The sequence below is a fragment of the Eretmochelys imbricata genome, chromosome 1 (assembly GCF_965152235.1).
Source record: "Eretmochelys imbricata isolate rEreImb1 chromosome 1, rEreImb1.hap1, whole genome shotgun sequence".
In the NCBI taxonomy this organism is placed as follows: domain Eukaryota; kingdom Metazoa; phylum Chordata; order Testudines; family Cheloniidae; genus Eretmochelys; species Eretmochelys imbricata.
The window spans coordinates 270,043,303-270,061,147 of NC_135572.1; the positions used below are offsets into that span (position 1 = coordinate 270,043,303).

A 17,845-nucleotide genomic window follows, 5' to 3' on the forward strand; every position below is an offset into this window, starting at 1 on the left:
GGACCCAAAACTCCAGATCCAAATATCCCCAGATTTTAGGGAAGTCCAGCTATGGAGCCGAACTGTGCAGCTTCGCTCCATCTGTAGTTAACACTTACTGCACAAACACATACTGGCCAAGCTTTTACAGCTGACCATGGGATGATTCAGGGTGCATGTGTGTGTGGCTGCGGGTGAACTCAAATGAGCAGAAAAGGTCAAGTTCAGCAGTGGTCAGTGAAAAAGCAAACCCTGTTCTCCCCTCGCAGTATGTGCGGGAACAATCATTTTGCACTTGAAACAAAAACGGCAATTTTCCAACAGGGGCAAAATCAAGGAACTTTAAAATTTCATAAAGGGGGAGGGTAAGGGAAGTGCAGTATCTTGTCATTTTGGTTGCAAATATCAGCGTTAGTCATTCTGGACTGAAATTTGCAAATATTAGTAAAAAAAAAAAAAAGATGCAGTTTCTGGCTGCAAATACTGGCAACAGGAAGAACTCTGCATGAGAGTTTCACAACTATTTTTAAACAGAAACTTAGAGCTGCTATTAAACTGCTGTGATTACCCACTGAGTTCCCGCTACTCGTCGTATCTGCAGGTCTCTTCTGAGATCTAGTGAAGTGTTTGGCCAAGCTCTGCCAGGCTTAGGCAAAGTGCTTTGCTCCATGCTTTTATTAAAATAGCAAATGTCTCTTCCAAACAGGAGGGGACAGAAGAGAGAGGGGTTGAGTGGAAGCTGATCTACAGGACTTGTCTGGGGAACTGCTCCAAGTATCAAGCACTTTCTTGCTTGCACAAACAAGTAGGGAAAGCAGCCCTAACTATGGAGTTGGTGCCTTCAAGATCCATTGTAGCTCAAAACCTCAATAGAGTGAGGCTGTCCCCTCCTTGGAGAATTTATGCAGAGAGCCCTGGCTCTCCCCCTCCCCCACATCAGAGTCTGCAGTGATCACCCAGCCAATTAAGAAGGAGGGGCAGGTTTTCATCTGCAGAGTTAACTGTAAAACCGTTTCACTTTCAGTAGTCTGTTCTAACAAGCTGTGTAGAAGTCTCTCCCTCTCTCAAGTTCATGAGCATGGCAAGCAAGTCCTTGTTCATTGTTGCCATTGATTTCGGCACATCTTATAGTGGCTACTGCTTTTCTCTTGCGAAACACACAGATCAAATCCGGCAGGTGTTCTGGGGACATGAGCACGGGCTCAACACTGTGAAGACCCCAACGTGCATCCTCTTCAATGAAAAGCGTGAGTTTATGAAGTTTGGCTATGATGCTGTCATGAAGTACCACACGCTCCCCTCCAGACAAGCTCACAAATGGTACTACTTCCACCACTTCAAGATGAAGCTATACAACAAGGTAAATGAAATCTCTTGGTAAGAGCAGCCAATTCAGAAACGGGCAGGGAACGTGCTTAATAAGGTTGTCACCTTTCTAAGGGCCGGTAACCGGACCACTGAGATGCCACTCTCTGCCTTGCCTCTTCCCCCAAAGGCCCTGCCCTGTCTCTTCCCCCAAGACCCCACCCCTTCACTGTCTCTTCCCGAAGCCCCTGCATGCCCTGTGCCGCCATGAGCCGCCTGGCCCTGGAGGCAGCAGCAGCTATTGTTGCTGTGCTGCCTCCTTCCTTCCACTTAGAGTTGCCAAAGACCCAAAAACCAGCCATCAGGGCTTGTCAAATGGCCCCCGGACACACAAGCTGAAACCTCGACTGTCTGGGTGAAAACCGGATGGGTGGGAACCCTAGTGCTTAACGAGCTGGGGATTGATTTATGAGGGAGGATTAAGGAACGTGAGTAGGCTGGTTAAAGCAGTGGTTCTCAACCAGGGGTACGTGTACCCTGGGGAGTACGCACAGGTCTTCCAGGCGTATATCAACTCATCTAGATATTTGCCTAGTTTTACAACAGGCTACATAAAAAGCACAAGCAAAGTCAGTACAAACTAAAATTGCACACAGGCAATGACTTTATACTGCTCTATGTACTCTACACTGAAATGTAAGTACAAGATTTATATTCCAATCGATTTTATAATTATATGGTAAAAATGAAAAAGCAAAGAATTTTTCAGTAACAGTGTGGCTGTGACACTTTTGTATTTTTATGTCTGATTTTATAAGCAAGTAGATTTTAAGTGAGGTGAAACTTGGGAGTGCACAAAACAAATCAGACTCCTGAAAGGGGTACAGTAGTCTGGAAAGGTTGAGAGCCACTAGGTTAAAGGCAACTTAATAAATTACCTAGAAGTATCTGTGAAGACCAAGGAGGGAGGAGAGTTGCTTAGGATGGCTCAAGGGCTAAAACTAAAGCCTGGTCTGTATTAGGAAATTGAGTCAGCACTGAAAAATGTGCAGCAGGTCCCCTTCTGAGCTAGTATTGAAAGTATTTAAATGCTAATGTAGTCAGGACATGGGCATTTTCAACACCATTTCTGAAAGCATGACTGAGACTTACCAACAGTTATTGTGAAAACAGGCCTATACTGCAGCATTCAGTTTTTCTTGTTTTTTTTTAAGTATGAAGAATGAGCGAGAAGTAGGGTGACCAGATGTCCTGATTTTATATGGACAGTCCCGATATTTGGGGCTTTTGCTTATACAGTCACCTATTACCCCCTACCCCCGTCCCGATTTTTCACACTTGGTATCCGGTCACCCTAGCGAGAAGTCATGGAAGAGAGACATGGATTTTAGTTGAACCCCAGGCTCTGTCTCTGCACATGTGCTGAGAACAGGGCAGGGCAATTTTACATAGAAGGACTCAGAGACACCTAGAGGAGAGGCAGTTACTAGACATGTTCAGTAGCTGATTCGGAAGCTGTACAGAAAGTTTCCATTAAGGACCAGCTGTGTTGCAGGTTCCACACATTTACCATAGGAAAGCTGAGCCAAGAAACGGAGCTCAAAGGAAAGAGATTATAAATATGGGAGGCAACTCTGGGGATTCAGCAACTAATGATGCAGAACCAAGATATGTGTCTGATGTTAAGGCTGCATCGCAATACTTGCACCTCTTAGATATGGGCTATAGATTCCTCTTCTCACTAGAAATTCAGACAGTCAGCTATTGGCTCAGAGACTGGAACTGCTGCTGGCTGTAAGGAGCTTCAGAATCTCCTCAGAAAAATCAGTGGTCCCAAGAGTTTGGAGGGGAATGGAGAGGAGGCCATTCTCCTCAGGCTTTGCAGAATCTAAGTGACAAACTATGTACATTAAAAGGCCACACCGTAGAGCCTGAGAAATTATCTCTGAGAGAAGATTAGTGGTGAATGTTTGTGTATGTGCGTGCCAAAGTATAAAAGGGTATAAAAAGATATACTGTCTGTTAAAACCGGGCACTGAATTGTAAGTATGTAACAGCAACAAAGTGGGGAAGCCTGTACAAAGAATACCAATAGTTTTACTGCCTAACAGTTTTGTTTAAGATGTTATTCAAAAGTATGCATAATACAGGTTGCAAATGTTTGTGTATATATTAAATGTGTATTAACTAAGAAATAAATTGTATGCTGGTTCTCTCTCAGGCTGACTGGCACCAGTTCTCTTGCAGCGGGCTTTGGGAATTTTGGGGGTTTGTATAAAATGTGTGTAAAGTTGCCTTCAGTGATTCAAGAATGTGAGTACCAACCTCAGGACACTGTCCTGAAGCAGGGCATAAATCCCAAACTGGCTGTGAGTTCTACACTTCGATTTCACCGGCCTATTTTAACTAACACACCGGTGAGCCAGAGTGATTCAGCTGTGTGTCTGTCAGTGTTCAGTTGAGACATGTGGACCTTGGTATGAGCTGGCAACTGGTCTGCCAGCATCGCAGTTTGGCTCAGGGGAAACAGTTTGCTCTAATAGCCACGTTAATATTTGACTTACAAAGTCATTCACAGATTTGAGGCAGCTGGCAGTCATAGGCTTTTTGAGCCTCTGCACCTCCTAGACCTAGAGTGCAGTGATCTATGCTCCAGAGTTCTTCTGCCTGCTTACTTAGATTACTGCATCTTGGGGGGGTTGGGGGGGGGGTGAGCAGGGACCATCATTTTGTTCTGTTTGCACAGTACCAAGCACAAAGGAACCCTGGTCCATGACTATGGCTCCTAGGGCGCTACTGTACCCCACTGATGAGTGTGTTACAGGTTCTCCTCTGCACCAATCCCCAGAAGCTGAGTGGTTATCGACCCCAGTTACAGAGAAGCTGTTCTTGTGCTTTGGCTCTGGAGGTCCCCAGTTCAATTCTCAGTGAGCTGGCAGCAGGAAGGGGAACCTGTAACAAACCCAGCAGTGGGTTATGCTACCACAATAAAAATAATTCATTGTTTTTTCTCACTTCTAGAAAATCACTTCTAACATGGAACTGGAAACAGATAATGGAGAGAAGTTTCCAGCCCTAAAAGTATTCTCAGAAAGTCTGCGGTACATGAAGGACCATGCTCTGAACACTATACGGGAGGCCTCATACCAAACTGTCTATGTCACTGAGGATGTCACCTGGGTCATTACTGTTCCAGCCATATGGGATGCTTCTGCCAGGCAGTTCATGCGACTGGCTGCTAAAGAGGTAAAGTGAGTAATAGCTTGATTGCCTCTGAGATTCTCTCTAGAATTTTCACTGCACAACAGTGCAGAAGGATTGTTCAACATTTAAACAAACCTTATTTTAACACTTGCTCTACCATGGAGTGGGTTGGGGTTGAAGATTTTTTTTTTTTTTCTACATCCAGTGTTCTCAACCTGGGGGTCACAGCTGCTCTGCCCTTTCTATACCGCTAAATTAGAGGAGGATCCTGACTAGATCTTGCCTAGACTGGAGAAGTGTTACAGTACAGAAAAGGTTGAGGACCATTGTTTTGCTTGCTTCACATTACTACAAGAAGTGACAAAATTAACTACTGGCTGAGAGGCTTCTCTGAATGAGAATAGCATCTGCAGTGAGAGTAGTTGGAACAGAAATTACAGGGACTATGGATCTTCATAAGTCATGGCATACACTAATGCTGGCTGGAATCAGGTAGAAATTCCCCTCCCATCACACACACAGTTACAGTATTGCACATAAATTGTCCATGAGCGCAGGGTGGGGGTTTCACCTTCCTCTGACTCATCTGGCTCTAGTCAGAGCTGAAAACAGACTAGATGGAACAGACAGACCATTATTCCTGATAGGCCATCCCAACTGTGATACATGTTGGGGGGAGGGAGGGAGAGAGTAGCTCCCTTTGATGGGCACCCAGCCAGCCAGCTAGCTGTAAAATTCCTCTTGGTCTGTTCTCTGCTTGTGTTACCTGTAAAGGGTTAACAAGCCCACATGTAAAAGAAAAGGAGTGGGCACCTGACCAAAAGAGCCAATGGGAAGGTAGAACTTTTTAAAATTGGGAAAGAAACTTTCCCTTTGTCTGTTGTTTTCTGGGCTGGAGGGACACGGAGCAGCAATGCTATAAGCAGGCAATGCTATAAGCAGGAATGCTGTGTAAGGTTTGAACCAGGTATGAAAAAGTATCTTCCATACCCAGAAGAAATTAGGATAGGGAATGTTTAGTTACACACAATCAGGTTTATTTCTTATTTTGACTTGTGGATCTCCTTTGTGCTAACCTCTGATGCTTTTGTTTGCTTGTAACCTTTAAGCTGAACCCCCCAAAAAGCTAGTTTGGGTGCTTAATTTTTTGGAATTGTTTCTTTTAAGATCTAGCAAAAAGTCTAAGTTCCAGATATAATTTTTCCTTTTTGTTTTTAATAAAAATTACCTTTTTAAAGAACAAGTTTGGATTTTTGGTGTCCTAAGAGGTTTGTGCATGTTGTTTGATTAGCTGGTAGCCACAGCTAATTTCCTTTGTTTTCTTCTCAGCTCTCCCCCGGAGCAGGGGTGAAAGGGCTTGAGGGTACCCCACAGGGAGGAATTTCCAAGTGCTCCTTCCTGGGTTCAAAGGGGTGGGGTTTTTTTGCATTTGGGTGGTGGCAACGTTTACCAAGCCAAGGTCAGAGAAAAGCTGTAACCTTGGGAGTGTAATACAAGCCTGGAGTGGCCAGTGTTAATTTTTAAAATCCTTGCGGGCCCCCACCTTCTGCACTCAAAGTGACAGAGTTGGGATTCAGCCTTGACACCAACATTCCCAAGATTAAAAGAACCTGGCCAACATACTGTGCTCATGGTGCATCCCAGAGATGGGAAGCCAGGATCCCGTCACCACTCCTGTTACGATCACTTTCTCTTCTGATTTTAGGCAGGACTCATCAGTGACATGTTTTCTGAGAAGCTCATCATCGCCTTAGAACCAGAGGCTGCCTCAGTCTGGTGCAAGCAGCTCCCACAAGAAGGGTTTGTGGCAGAAGGTGGTGATAGACAAAAGTTTGAAGAGTCACCTGGGACCCAGTATGTTGTCGTTGACGTGGAGGTAACTTTCCCCCTTAAATAGGTATAATCTCTGCTACGTTCAGAGTTTGTCTATTCAGCAGCTGCAGACCCTTCTGGCATAGAGAGCAAGGGACTGAGCTCTATACTGAACTCGGATCCCCCAGGCTGTGCTTGCTCTGGGTTCTTTAATTTCTACCTGAAAGAGCAGGCACCTGACGGCTTGTCTACATGATGGGGGAAGGGGTTAGTCTGTACTAAGTTGAGTTAGTGTGGGTTAAAAAACCTTGGCACACGATGCAAACCCCTACAGCGCACTAACTCCCTACTTACAGCACATTCTGGAGTCCTCTTTCAAAGTGTACTAAGTTCGATGCAAATTGAGTTAGTTCAGTCCACAGCTCTGTGGTCAAGTTGACGAGATGTCCCCTCTGCTGTTTAAAAACTGATGCAGAGCCAGGATCAGCCCATTTGCTCCTGGATCCAAATATATCAGCTTTGCTGCAATATTAGTTCAGCAGCCTTACAACATGCTTCAAGCAGCCATGGTGAGATCCTTGATCTCGTCATCATCTGGGGAGAAGTGATGGTACAGGCAGCTCTTGTGGCCAGCTATCTCATAAGAAATTGTCCAAGGAGATCTCAAAGCAGATGACTGAAAAGGGTCACAACTGCATGCCTGGCAGTGCTGTACAAAAAGCAAATGACTAAAAAAATGTACGGAGGAACCGGGGACGACAGAAGAAAGTCTGGCACTGCCCATTTGACCTGTCCATTTTAGGAGCAGCTGGACAGGATTTTTAGTTGGCATGCCACTGCAGAAAGAGGAATGAAAGGAGAGCCCCTTTAAGGGCCTGATCCAAACCCCATTGAAGTCAATAGGATTCTGTTGTCTTCAATTGACTTTGATCAGATCCTAGCAGTGCAAGTTGCTGTCATCAGAGCCACGCCACTCCACTGTACACTGTCCTGCTACGTCAGCAATAGGTACACACCCATTTCCTGTTGTGTAGCTTGAATCCATAACCTCCTGCTGTAGAAGCAAGAGTGTTGCCACACAGCTTCTTTAGTTTCTTGCTATTGTTTTGGCATAACATGTGAACTTAGTGCTGAGGACAGACTGACATCCCTGGGAGACAGAAGTCTGTGTTTCTCGCAGAACAAATTCAGGATGGGCAGCAGCAGTGGAAGCTTCCTACAGACACCCTATGCTCAGCATTGTGCCCCAACTTGGCCAGAGAGTGTGGGTATCACAAGATGTCAGTTTTCACACACATTCAGTTCTGACATCTCAGCAGACTACTCAGAAGGGACTTAGCATCAACTGGGATGTGGACACTTGGCCATTGGGTACTAGACTGAGACCTACCAACTCATTTCCTACAGGCCGCTGAACTTCCAGCAGATAGTAATATCTCGCAGCTATTACCAACTTTGGACTGGGTTTGAGTAAACTATTTATTGGACACCAACAGTGTGCTTGGTATTGTATCAACTCATCTAGGCATTTGCCTAGTTTTACAACAGGCTACATCAAAAGCACTAGCAAAGTCAGTACAAACTAAAATTTCGTACAGACAAAATGAGAAAGGAAGCAATTTTTCAGTAACAGTGTGGCTGTGACACTTCTGTATTTGTGTGTCTGATTTTGTAAGCAAGTCATTTTTAAGTGAGAAGAAACTTGGGGTATGCAAGACAAATCTGACTCTTGAAAGGGGTACAGTAGTGTGGAAAGGCTGAGAACCACTGCTGCACAGCATGCAGAAATTAAGGCTGTGTCTACACTAGGGACCTTACAGCGGCACAGCTGTACCGCCACAACTGTGCTGCTCTAAGGTCTCCTGTGGAGCCACTCTTTGTCAGCAGGAGAGAGCTCTCCTGCCAGCATAATTAAACCACCCCCAAAGAGCAGCGTTAGCTATGCGGGCAGAAGAGCCTCTCCTGCTGACATAGTGCTGTCCCCACCAACACTTTTGCCAGTGAAACTTACGTCAGTCAGGGGGAGGTGTTGTTTTTCACATCCCTGACTGACAAAAAGTTTACCAACAAAAGTGGTAGTGTAGACAAAGACTAAGAATCTGTGGGCAAGGAAAGTTTATAAGCTAAAGAACGGGCAGCTCTGTATCCCAATTTGCAGAGCACATTTGCCAATTGTGAGATTTTTTTTTTACTTTTGTAAAGATAAGGACTCTCTTTAGAAAGCAGCCTTTTATTCAGCTAAAGTGAGGGCAATAACTTCTTTTTAAAAATTAACTAATTTTACTCATTTTGGGGGCTTAGGTGGTACCATAGACATCACAGTACATGAAATCCAAGAGAACCAATCCCTGAAAGAATTACATAAGGCATCAGGAGGAGGATGGGGAGGCGATACAGTGGATGAAAAGTTCAAAGAGTTCCTGAAGGAGATCTTCCAAGATGGAGTATGGGAGGAATATGCACAGAATCACCCAGCAGAATGCCATAAAATGATGTACGACTTTGGCCTTCAGAAATGCTCTTCCAGCAGAGAAGAGGTCTACATGCGTTGCTATCACAACCTAACAAAAGTGGTAGAACACAAGAAAAAGGACATCGCCCTCTTCTTTGACGGTATAAAGGGAGTTCTGTGGTGCGATGGGACTATCATGATTACATATGAGAAAATGAAGAGCTTTTTTGCCTACAGTGTCAGACAAACCATTGGTGCCTTGCAGGAAATCCTCAACAAGCCTGAGATGGCCAAAGTCCAATATATTTTACTGGTTGGGGGCTTTGCTTCCAGCATTATCCTGAGGGACGAGATCTATCAGACCTTTAGGAAGTACCGTATCCTGTGTCCACAGGAATCTCAGGCAGCTATTATAAAGGGAGCCATTTTATTTGGGCAGAATCCACAAATTGTTGCCTCGAGAATCAGCGCTCTGACATATGGAGTAAAGATATCTGAGGCATTTGATATTGCTGTCCATGATGTACAGAAAAAGAGAGTCTCAAAAGCTGATAATTATGTATATTGCACAGATCTCTTCAAGAAGTTGGTGGGAATTGGGGATTTGGTTGAGGTAGATGAGGTTGCCAGTTATACTTTCACTCCCACAGAACCAGATCAGACAAGTGTGATTTTTAGTTTCTCTTGCACAGAAAAGGATGATGCAAAATACATAGATGAGGAAGGACTGAAGATGCTCGGCTCCTGTACTGTGCCAACACCAAACACAGAGCTGGGGAAAAACCGCCAACTGAGACTGGATATTAAATTTGGGCTAACGGAATTTAAAGCCACAGGTACTGATGTTACGTCTGGTGAAAGTCGGACGGTTATGATAGATTTTTTAACCGCGTAAAGATTCCACAATTCAAGGACACGTAAGAAGAGCATCAGACTTGGATGATTCAAGGGACTATAGGGCTCAATTAGGAGAATATATGAGCTGTCACAATGGAATAGCCAAGTGGACCATACAGTCCAGTAACTCACTTCCTGCCACACTGGAACAAACCAATAGTCTGTCTAGTCTGATAATCCTGCCTCTTCCCAGACTAGTCACCCATTTAGTCTGATATTCTGCTACCTGCCATTCCTGACTGGACCAACACAATTTGTCTAGTTCAGTATTCCGCCCCCTCTCATGCTAGATTAGACCAATGGTGCAATATCTAGTCCAGCATCCTGCATGCTACACTACTGGATCTGAACACAGTGGTCCATGTAGTCCAGTATAATTATCTATATCCCACTAGATCAGATTTATCGCCATCTAGCCTGGTATCCTGTTTGCTGCCAGACCAGGCCAATGGTCTCTCTAGTCCAGTATTTTTCCTGCAGCTGTATTTTCTTATGCTATCATCTTGTCAGACATCATTTTCTAAAGACTGAAGTTAATTCTGCTTGCTGTGATTTTATTGTATTATGACAAATATTCAAATATATGATTTTATTTTTTTTTAAAAATCAGAGAAAGTGTAAACACGTAATATTTTGCAACAGTGAAATTATGTTAAAGAAATCATAGAATTGTAGGACTGGAAGGGATCTCGAGGTGTCATCTAGACCAGTCCCCTGCACTCCTGGCAGGACTAAGTATTATCTTGAATTAAATATCTTAAGTATTTAGACAGGTTGAAAGACAAAAAAAACCTCTGAACCATCGTACATGGACAATTACAAAACGTTATGAATTTTGGGGCGTTTAGATATGAAATTGTGAGAGTGTGGTGATAATTTAACTACATCATTTAAGCAAATTGGCATCATTAATTGAATAGATATTCATGTGCAGATTGTACCACACAGCTCTGAATAATAATGCTGCTGCAAACCCACTTTGGGGCACTAGCAGTCTCTGTTTAGGGGAGTACAGGGACTCTCAGCTGTCTCAGGCTCCTCTGTGCACAGGCCAAGCAGTCTGGCTCTAACTAATCTGGTTACTAAGAAAGAGTTGGTTACAATCTAAGGCTCTGATCCTGCTGTCTGATCTGTGTGAGAAGACCCCCTACACCAGTTTACTTTAATAGGGTTTTGCATGGACAGAAGGATCTGCCTACACAGATCCATTGCAGAATCAGGGCCTAATTAACTATTATTGAGGTCCTGTATTGTACATTTCTACACTCTCAGAAGTGAAAATTACCATGTCAAAATACAAACTGTTACCTAGGTTGATACACTGTATTAGAATTAGCTCTTGGGATATTTTACATTAGATTTCTGTCCCCTGCCCTAGAGTGATCACTTTAATTTTACTAGCTGTCCCTGGCATATGAAAAGTAGCATTCAAACAAATAAATTGTCACCTTTTTTGGTTGCCTTACCGCGTATAAAGGTTTGAAAGATTTTTTTTTTTAAAAGAAAAAATGTTGATGGTTTTTACATTCAAAATTGTGTCTACAACAAAAGGTTTTGCTGCAGGACTCTGGACAATTGGATTGTCTCTTATGCTGGTTGTTACAAATTACACCTGGTAGGACACGCACACAAGTGCTACGAATTACACCTGGTAGGACACGCACACAAGTGCTACGAATTACACCTGGTAGGACATGCACACAAATGCTGCTAATTATACCTGATAGGACACGCACACCAGTGCTGCGAATTATACCTGATAGGTCATGCACAGTTCGAATCTAGGCTGAGGCACAGAAACAAAGTCCACAACTGCAGAGTTCCCAAAAGACACTAAGTTTATTACGCTCGAGCGTGGTGCCCCCCTGCTAGCCAGGAGGGGACCCTGAATGCAGATTATACAAAGATTATATACCTTTTAGCAAAGCATGTTGCCCTCGTGCATCGGAAACCTTAGCCAATAAACAAACCCTTGTTTTATCTACCACCTATCCCTGCTTGGTGAATTCCTCGTGCTATACCAGTATGTTAATTACACAGCATGGTCCTAAAGCCATGCATCAGTAACTTTTATTATCAGGATGGGAGGCCTCACATCAAGGCCCAGAAACCGGGAGTTAAAGACTGACAGAAACCAGATACTGGGAGACAAGGCAGGCTGGAGACAAGGAGGAGGATTTTCACAGGGATTCAATATCTAAGGATTACTCCTCCTGGTGTATGATGTGCTGGCATTTAAACAATGGTGGGCCCCAAACCAAAATGGAGTCACATGTGCTAACTTTTCCTTAACATGGTTGACTGGAGCCAATGCAAGGGCCATTCTGGGAGCTTGGGATCAGCAAGGTGCAGCAGTAACCTGCTCATAGCTCCTTTTGTTTGCCATGCCCCCTACCCTGGGGGCTAGATAGGGGGTGGCATATAAACCCCTGTATAAAGCGATCTTCCACTGGCCAGGTATGCCAGCTTTTGTGTTTGTTTTGTGTCACTGGAGAGACAAGGCAGAGTCAATGGGTGTCACATAATCTCCCCTTTTTTATTCTTTAAGAAAGGAATTTGTATTTACACCCTTGCAAAGCACAACAGTTCCCCTGCCTCTACTGATCTGTATGTTGTTCTCTTACAATGAAGGAAGTCCAATCTGATCACAGGACTGGAAGCTAGGTACTCTCGAATTCTAACTCCAACTCTGCCACTGATTTGCTATTTGACCTTGGACAAGTCATTTAGGGTATGTCTACACGACGAAATTAGGTTGAATTTATAGAAGTCGGTTTTGTAGAAAGCGTTTTTATACAGTCGATTGTGTGCGTCCCCACACAAATGCTCTAAGTGCATGTAGTCGGCGGAGTGTGTCCACAGTACCGAGGCCACCGTCAACTTCCGGAGCATTGCACCATGGGTGGCTATCCCACAGTTCCCTCAGTCTCCGCCGCCCATTTGAATTCTGGGTAGAAATCCCAGTGCCTGATGGGGCTAAAACATTGTCATGGGTGGTTCTGGGTACATATCGTCAAGCCCCCGTTCCCTCCCTCCCTCCGTGAAAGCAAGGGCAGACAATCATTTTGCGCCTTTTTACTTGAGTTACCTGTGCAGACGCCATACCACGGCAAGCCTGGAGCCCGCTCAGCTCACCGTCACCGTATGTCTCCTGGGTGCTGGCAGACGTGGTACTGCATTGCTACACAGTAGCAGTTAATTGCCTTTTGGCAGCAGACAGTGCAGTATGACTGGTAGCCGTCATCGACGTAGTCCTGGGTGCTCTTTTAATTGGGCACCTGGGCAAACATAGGAGTGACTCAGCCAGGTCATTTCCCTTGTTTCGTCTCATGGCGATTCAGTCCTACTGGCAGTGCGCTGTCTTTTAACCTCCAGCCAGCAGAAGATGATGGCTAGTCGTCATACTGCACTGTCTTCTGCCAAGCACCCAGGAGATGATGATGGCTAGCAGTCGTACTGCACAGTCTGCTGCCAGCAAGATGTATAAAGATAGATGAAGTGGCTCAAAACAAGAAATAGACCAGATTTGTTTTATATTCATTTTCTCCTCCTTCCCTCTGTGAAATCAGCAGCCTGCTAAACCCAGTTTTGAGTTCTATCCTTGAGGTTTTGAGTTCTATCCTTGAGGGGGCCATTCAGTTTCTCACAAAGCCACCCCCTTTGTTGATTTTAATTCCCTGTAAGCCAACCCTGTAAGCCATGTCGTCAGTCGCCCCTCCCTCTGTCAGGGCAATGGCAGACAATCGTTCCGCGCCTTTTTTCTGTGCAGACGCCATACCACGGCAAGCATGGGGCATGCTCAGATCACTTATGCAATTAGGAGCACATTAAACACCACGCGCATTATCCAGCAGTATATGCAGCACCAGAACCTGGAAAAGCGATACCGGGTGAGTAGGCGACATCAGCGCAGTGACATGAGTGATGAGGACATGGACACAGACTTCTCTCAAAGCATGGGCCCTGGCAATGTGGGCATCATGGTGCTAATGGGGCAGGTTCATGTAGTGGAACGCCGATTCTGGGCTCGGGAAACAAGCACAGACGGGTGGGACCGCATAGTGTTGCAGGTCTGGGACGATTCCCAATGGTTGAGAAACTTTCGCATGTGTAAGGGCACTTTCATGGAACTTTGTGACTTGCTTTCCCCTGCCCTGAGGCGCAAGAATATCAAGATAAGAGCAGCCCTCACAGTTGAGAAGCGAGTGGCGATAGCCTTGTGGAAGCTTGTAACGCCAGACAGCTACTGGTCAGTCGGGAATCAATTTGGAGTGGGCAAATCTACTGTGGGGGCTGCTGTGATGCAAGTAGCCCACACAATCAAAGATCTGCTGATATCAAGGGTAATGACCCTGGGAAATGTGCAGGTCATAGTGGATGGCTTTGCTGTAATGGGATTGCCTAACTGTGGTGGGGCCATAGACGGAACCCATATCCCTATCTTGGCGCCGGCGAGTATATAAACCTTAAGGGGTACTTTTCAATAGTGCTGCAAGCACTGGTGGATCACAAGGGACGTTTCACCAACATAAACATGGGATGGCCGGGAAAGGTACATGATGCTCGTATCTTCAGGAACTCTGGTCTGTTTCAAAAGCTGCAGGAAGGGACTTTATTCCCAGACCAGAAAATAACTGTTGGGGATGTTGAAATGCCTATATGTATCCTTGGGGACCCAGCCTACCCCTTAATGCCCTGGCTCATGAAGCCGTACACAGGCAGCCTGGACAGTAGTCAGGAGCTGTTCAACTACAGGCTGAGCAAGTGCAGAATGGTGGTAGAATGTGCATTTGGACGTTTAAAGGCGCGCTGGCGAATTTTACTGACTCTGTCAGACCTCAGCGAAACCAATATTCCCACTGTTATTACTGCTTGCTGTGCACTCTACAATATCTGTGAGAGTAAGTGGGAGACGTTTATGGCGGGGTGGGAGGTTGAGGCAAATCGCCTGGCTGCTGGTTTCGCACAGCTAGACACCAGCGCGGTTAGAAGAGCACAGGAGGGCGCGGTGCGCATCAGAGAAGCTTTGAAAATGAGTTTCATGACTGGACTAGGCTACGGTATGAAAGTTCTGTTTGTTTCTCCTTGATGAAACCCACCGTCCCTTGGTTCACTCTACTTCCCTGTAAGCTAACCACCCTCCCCTCCTCCCTTCAATCACCGCTTGCAGAGGCAATAAAGTCATTGTTGCTTCACATTCATGCATTCTTTACTCATTCATCACACAAATAGGGGGATAACTACCAAGGTAGCCCAGGAGGGGTGGTGGAGGAGAGAAGCACCAGGAGGGGTGGTGGAGGAGGGAAGGAAAAGGCCACACAGCACTTTAAAAGTTTAAAACTTATTGAATGCCAGCCTTCTGTTGCTTGGGAAATCCTCTGGAATGGAGTAGCCGGGTGGCCGGAGGCCCCCCCACCGCGTTCTTGGGCGTCTGGGTGAGGAAGCTATGGAACTTGGGGAGGAGGGCGGTTGGTTACAGAGGGGCTGTAGCGGCGATCTGTGCTCCTGCTGCCTTTCCTGCAGCTCAACCATACGCTGGAGCATACTGGTTTGATCCTCCAGCAGCCTCAGCATTGAATCCTGCCTCCTCTCACGCTGCCGCCACCTTTCAGCTTCAGCCCTCTCTTCAGCCCGCCATCTCTCCTCCCGGTTATATTGTGCTTTCCTGCACTCTGACATTGTCTGCCTCCACGCATTTGTCTGTGCTATGTCAGTGTGGGAGGACAGCATGAGCTCAGAGAACATTTCATCACGAGTGCGTTTTTTTTGCCTTCTAATCTTCATTAGCCTCTGGGAAGGAGAAGATTCTGTGATCCTTGAAACACATGCAGCTGGTGGAGGAAAAAAAAGAGGCAGTGGTATTTAAAAAGACACATTTTCTAGAACAATGGCTATACTCTTTCACGGTAAACCTTGCTGTTAACATTACATACACAGCACATGTGCTTTTGTTCCAAGGTCGCGTTTTGCCTCCCCCCCCACGTGGCTAGCCCCTCACCCCCCCAACCCCCATGGCTAACAGCGGGGAACGTTTCTGTTCAGCCACAGGCAAACAGCCCAGCAGGAATGGGCACTTCTGAATGTCCCCTTAAGAAAAGCACACTATTTCAACCAGGTGACCATGAATGATATCACTCTCCTGAGGATAACACAGAGAGATAAAGAACGGATGTTGTTTGAATGCCAGCAAACATACACTGCAATGCTTTGCTTTACAATGATTCCCGAGTACGTGCTACTGGCCTGGTGTGGTAAAGTGTCCTACCATGGTGAGTGGAATAAGGCTGCCCTCCCCAGAAACCTTTTGCAAAGGCTTTGGGAGTACATCCAGGAGAGCCGCAAATGCCAGGGCAAATTAATCATTAAATATGCTTGCTTTTAAACCATGTATAGTATTTTAAAAGGTACACTCATCAGAGGTCCCTTCTCCACCTGGCCCCAATGTAATTTTAGCCCAGACGGACTCTGTCTTATCCATTCCATCACTTCTTATTTCTTTACATTCTACCTCATCATTGATATACAATGCTACTCCACCACCTTTACTTCGGTCTTTCCTAAACAGCACATACCCTTCAATACCTGTAGTCCAGTCATGACTACTATTCCACCATGTTTCTGTTATCCCTATAATATCTGGTTTCACTTCCTACACCAGTAGCTCTAGTTCCTCCATTTTATTACCTAGGCTCCTTGCATTGGTGTACAAACATCTTAATTTGTGCTGTTTGGCCTCGCTCACATTCTGTACCCTATTAGGCACAGTCATTCTACAGCCAGTATAACCTATTAGACTGGTATCCACACTGCCCTTCCTCCTTATATACATTCTCCTACTCACGGCTGTATCCTTTCTTACTTCGTTTTCTTCCCTCTCAATGCTAAAATCTGGCATGGAGATTACCTGGACATCTCCCAATCATCTCCCCCAAATTCCTAGTTTAAAGCTCTCTTAATCAATTGTGCCAGCCTCCATCCTAGAAGTCTATTTCCTTCCCTACTCAGATGAAGTCCATCCCGAGAGAACTGTCCTCTGTCCATGAATGCCTCCCAGTGGCCATACATCCCAAAGCCCTCCTTATAGCACCACTGTCTAAGCCATCTGTTGATAGTCATAATCTTGTCACACCTTTGTTGTCCTTCTCTAGGAACAGGCAGAATCCCACTAAAGATTACCTGAGCCTCGATTTCCTTAAGCATCTTCCCCAGCCTAGCATAGTCTCCCTTTATTAATACTTTCCAGCGAGAATCTAGCCGTATAATTTGTTCCCACATAAAGGATAATTAGGGGATTCTTTCCTGCTCCCTTTAGGATCCTTTTCAACCTCAGGTCTACATCCCGTACCTTAGCACCTGGAAGACAGCATACCCTTCTATTCTCTGGATCAGCTCTGGTTACAGGCCTGTCTATTCTTCTTAGTAAAGAGTCCCCGATCACAAAGACCTGCCTTTTCCTGGTGACGGTGCTATTCTCCAGTCTATCCCGTTCCCTCTGGCTGCAAGTTCTTTCCATTCCTATTCTCCCTTGTAATCCTCTTCAACCAATCCTGTATCCTCTGGGGCTCATATTTGGTGTAGTCTCCATTGACTCTTCCCCTTTTCCTATAGGACTAGCCGCTCTTCTCTTCTTCCTTGCCCTTCCACCTTCAGTGACTACCTGCTGAGCCCCTTCTTTATTTTCCAACTCTGCAAACCTGTTCTTGAGCTCTATTTCTCCTTCACTAGCCTCTCTTTTCCTCTGCCTGGTTCTTTTAGTCACATGCTTCCACTGACCACTTTCCTCACCCAGTCTCCCCTCTCCTCAGTCCTGCTTCCATCTGCAAGTCTGAGCTTTCCCCTTCAGATACCTCATGTCTTTGCTCCATAATCTGCTCAAACCCCTTCCTAAACTTAACCGGACTTTCCACCTGCATCTCCAAACCTCGGATCTTTTCCTCCATCAACTCTATCAGACGGCATTTCATGCAGACAAAACTCTTACCAGGTATCCCCTCCAGGATCATGTACATACAACAGCTTCCACATCCAGTCATCTTCATTGTGTCTTCCACTATATGAGTCACTCCCACTGCTGCCTCTGTATCTGTCATAGCCTTCCCACCTAAATCCTGTTAATCTGGGAAACACAAACCACACCAAAACACCACCCCCCACAGCAAACACAAACCCCAAACAAGCACCACAAGACAAACTCCC

The 17,845-nt window shown here is 45.4% G+C and overlaps 1 protein-coding gene across 1 annotated transcript; it reads left to right on the forward strand.

Annotated features, from left to right (window-relative positions):
- The first annotated feature begins 1,040 nt into the window (after positions 1 to 1,040).
- LOC144275760 (heat shock 70 kDa protein 12A-like) lies at positions 1,041 to 11,617 on the forward strand. Its single transcript, XM_077835326.1, has 5 exons — positions 1,041 to 1,339; positions 4,306 to 4,530; positions 6,194 to 6,364; positions 6,776 to 6,869; positions 8,602 to 11,617. Exons 1-5 carry the CDS (start codon positions 1,052 to 1,054, stop codon positions 9,645 to 9,647), a joined length of 1,824 nt encoding a protein of 607 aa, XP_077691452.1. The 5' UTR covers positions 1,041 to 1,051; the 3' UTR covers positions 9,648 to 11,617.
- Positions 11,618 to 17,845: the final 6,228 nt, after the last annotated feature.

Bases quoted from the DNA above. Each gene is read 5' to 3' on its own strand.
- LOC144275760 (XM_077835326.1), top strand. From the start codon at position 1,052: ATGAGCATGGCAAGCAAGTCCTTGTTCATTGTTGCCATTGATTTCGGC. The intron at 1,340-4,305 runs GTAAATGAAATC...TCTCACTTCTAG, and splicing joins AGATGAAGCTATACAACAAG to AAAATCACTTCTAACATGGA. The intron at 4,531-6,193 runs GTAAAGTGAGTA...TTCTGATTTTAG, and splicing joins TGCGACTGGCTGCTAAAGAG to GCAGGACTCATCAGTGACAT.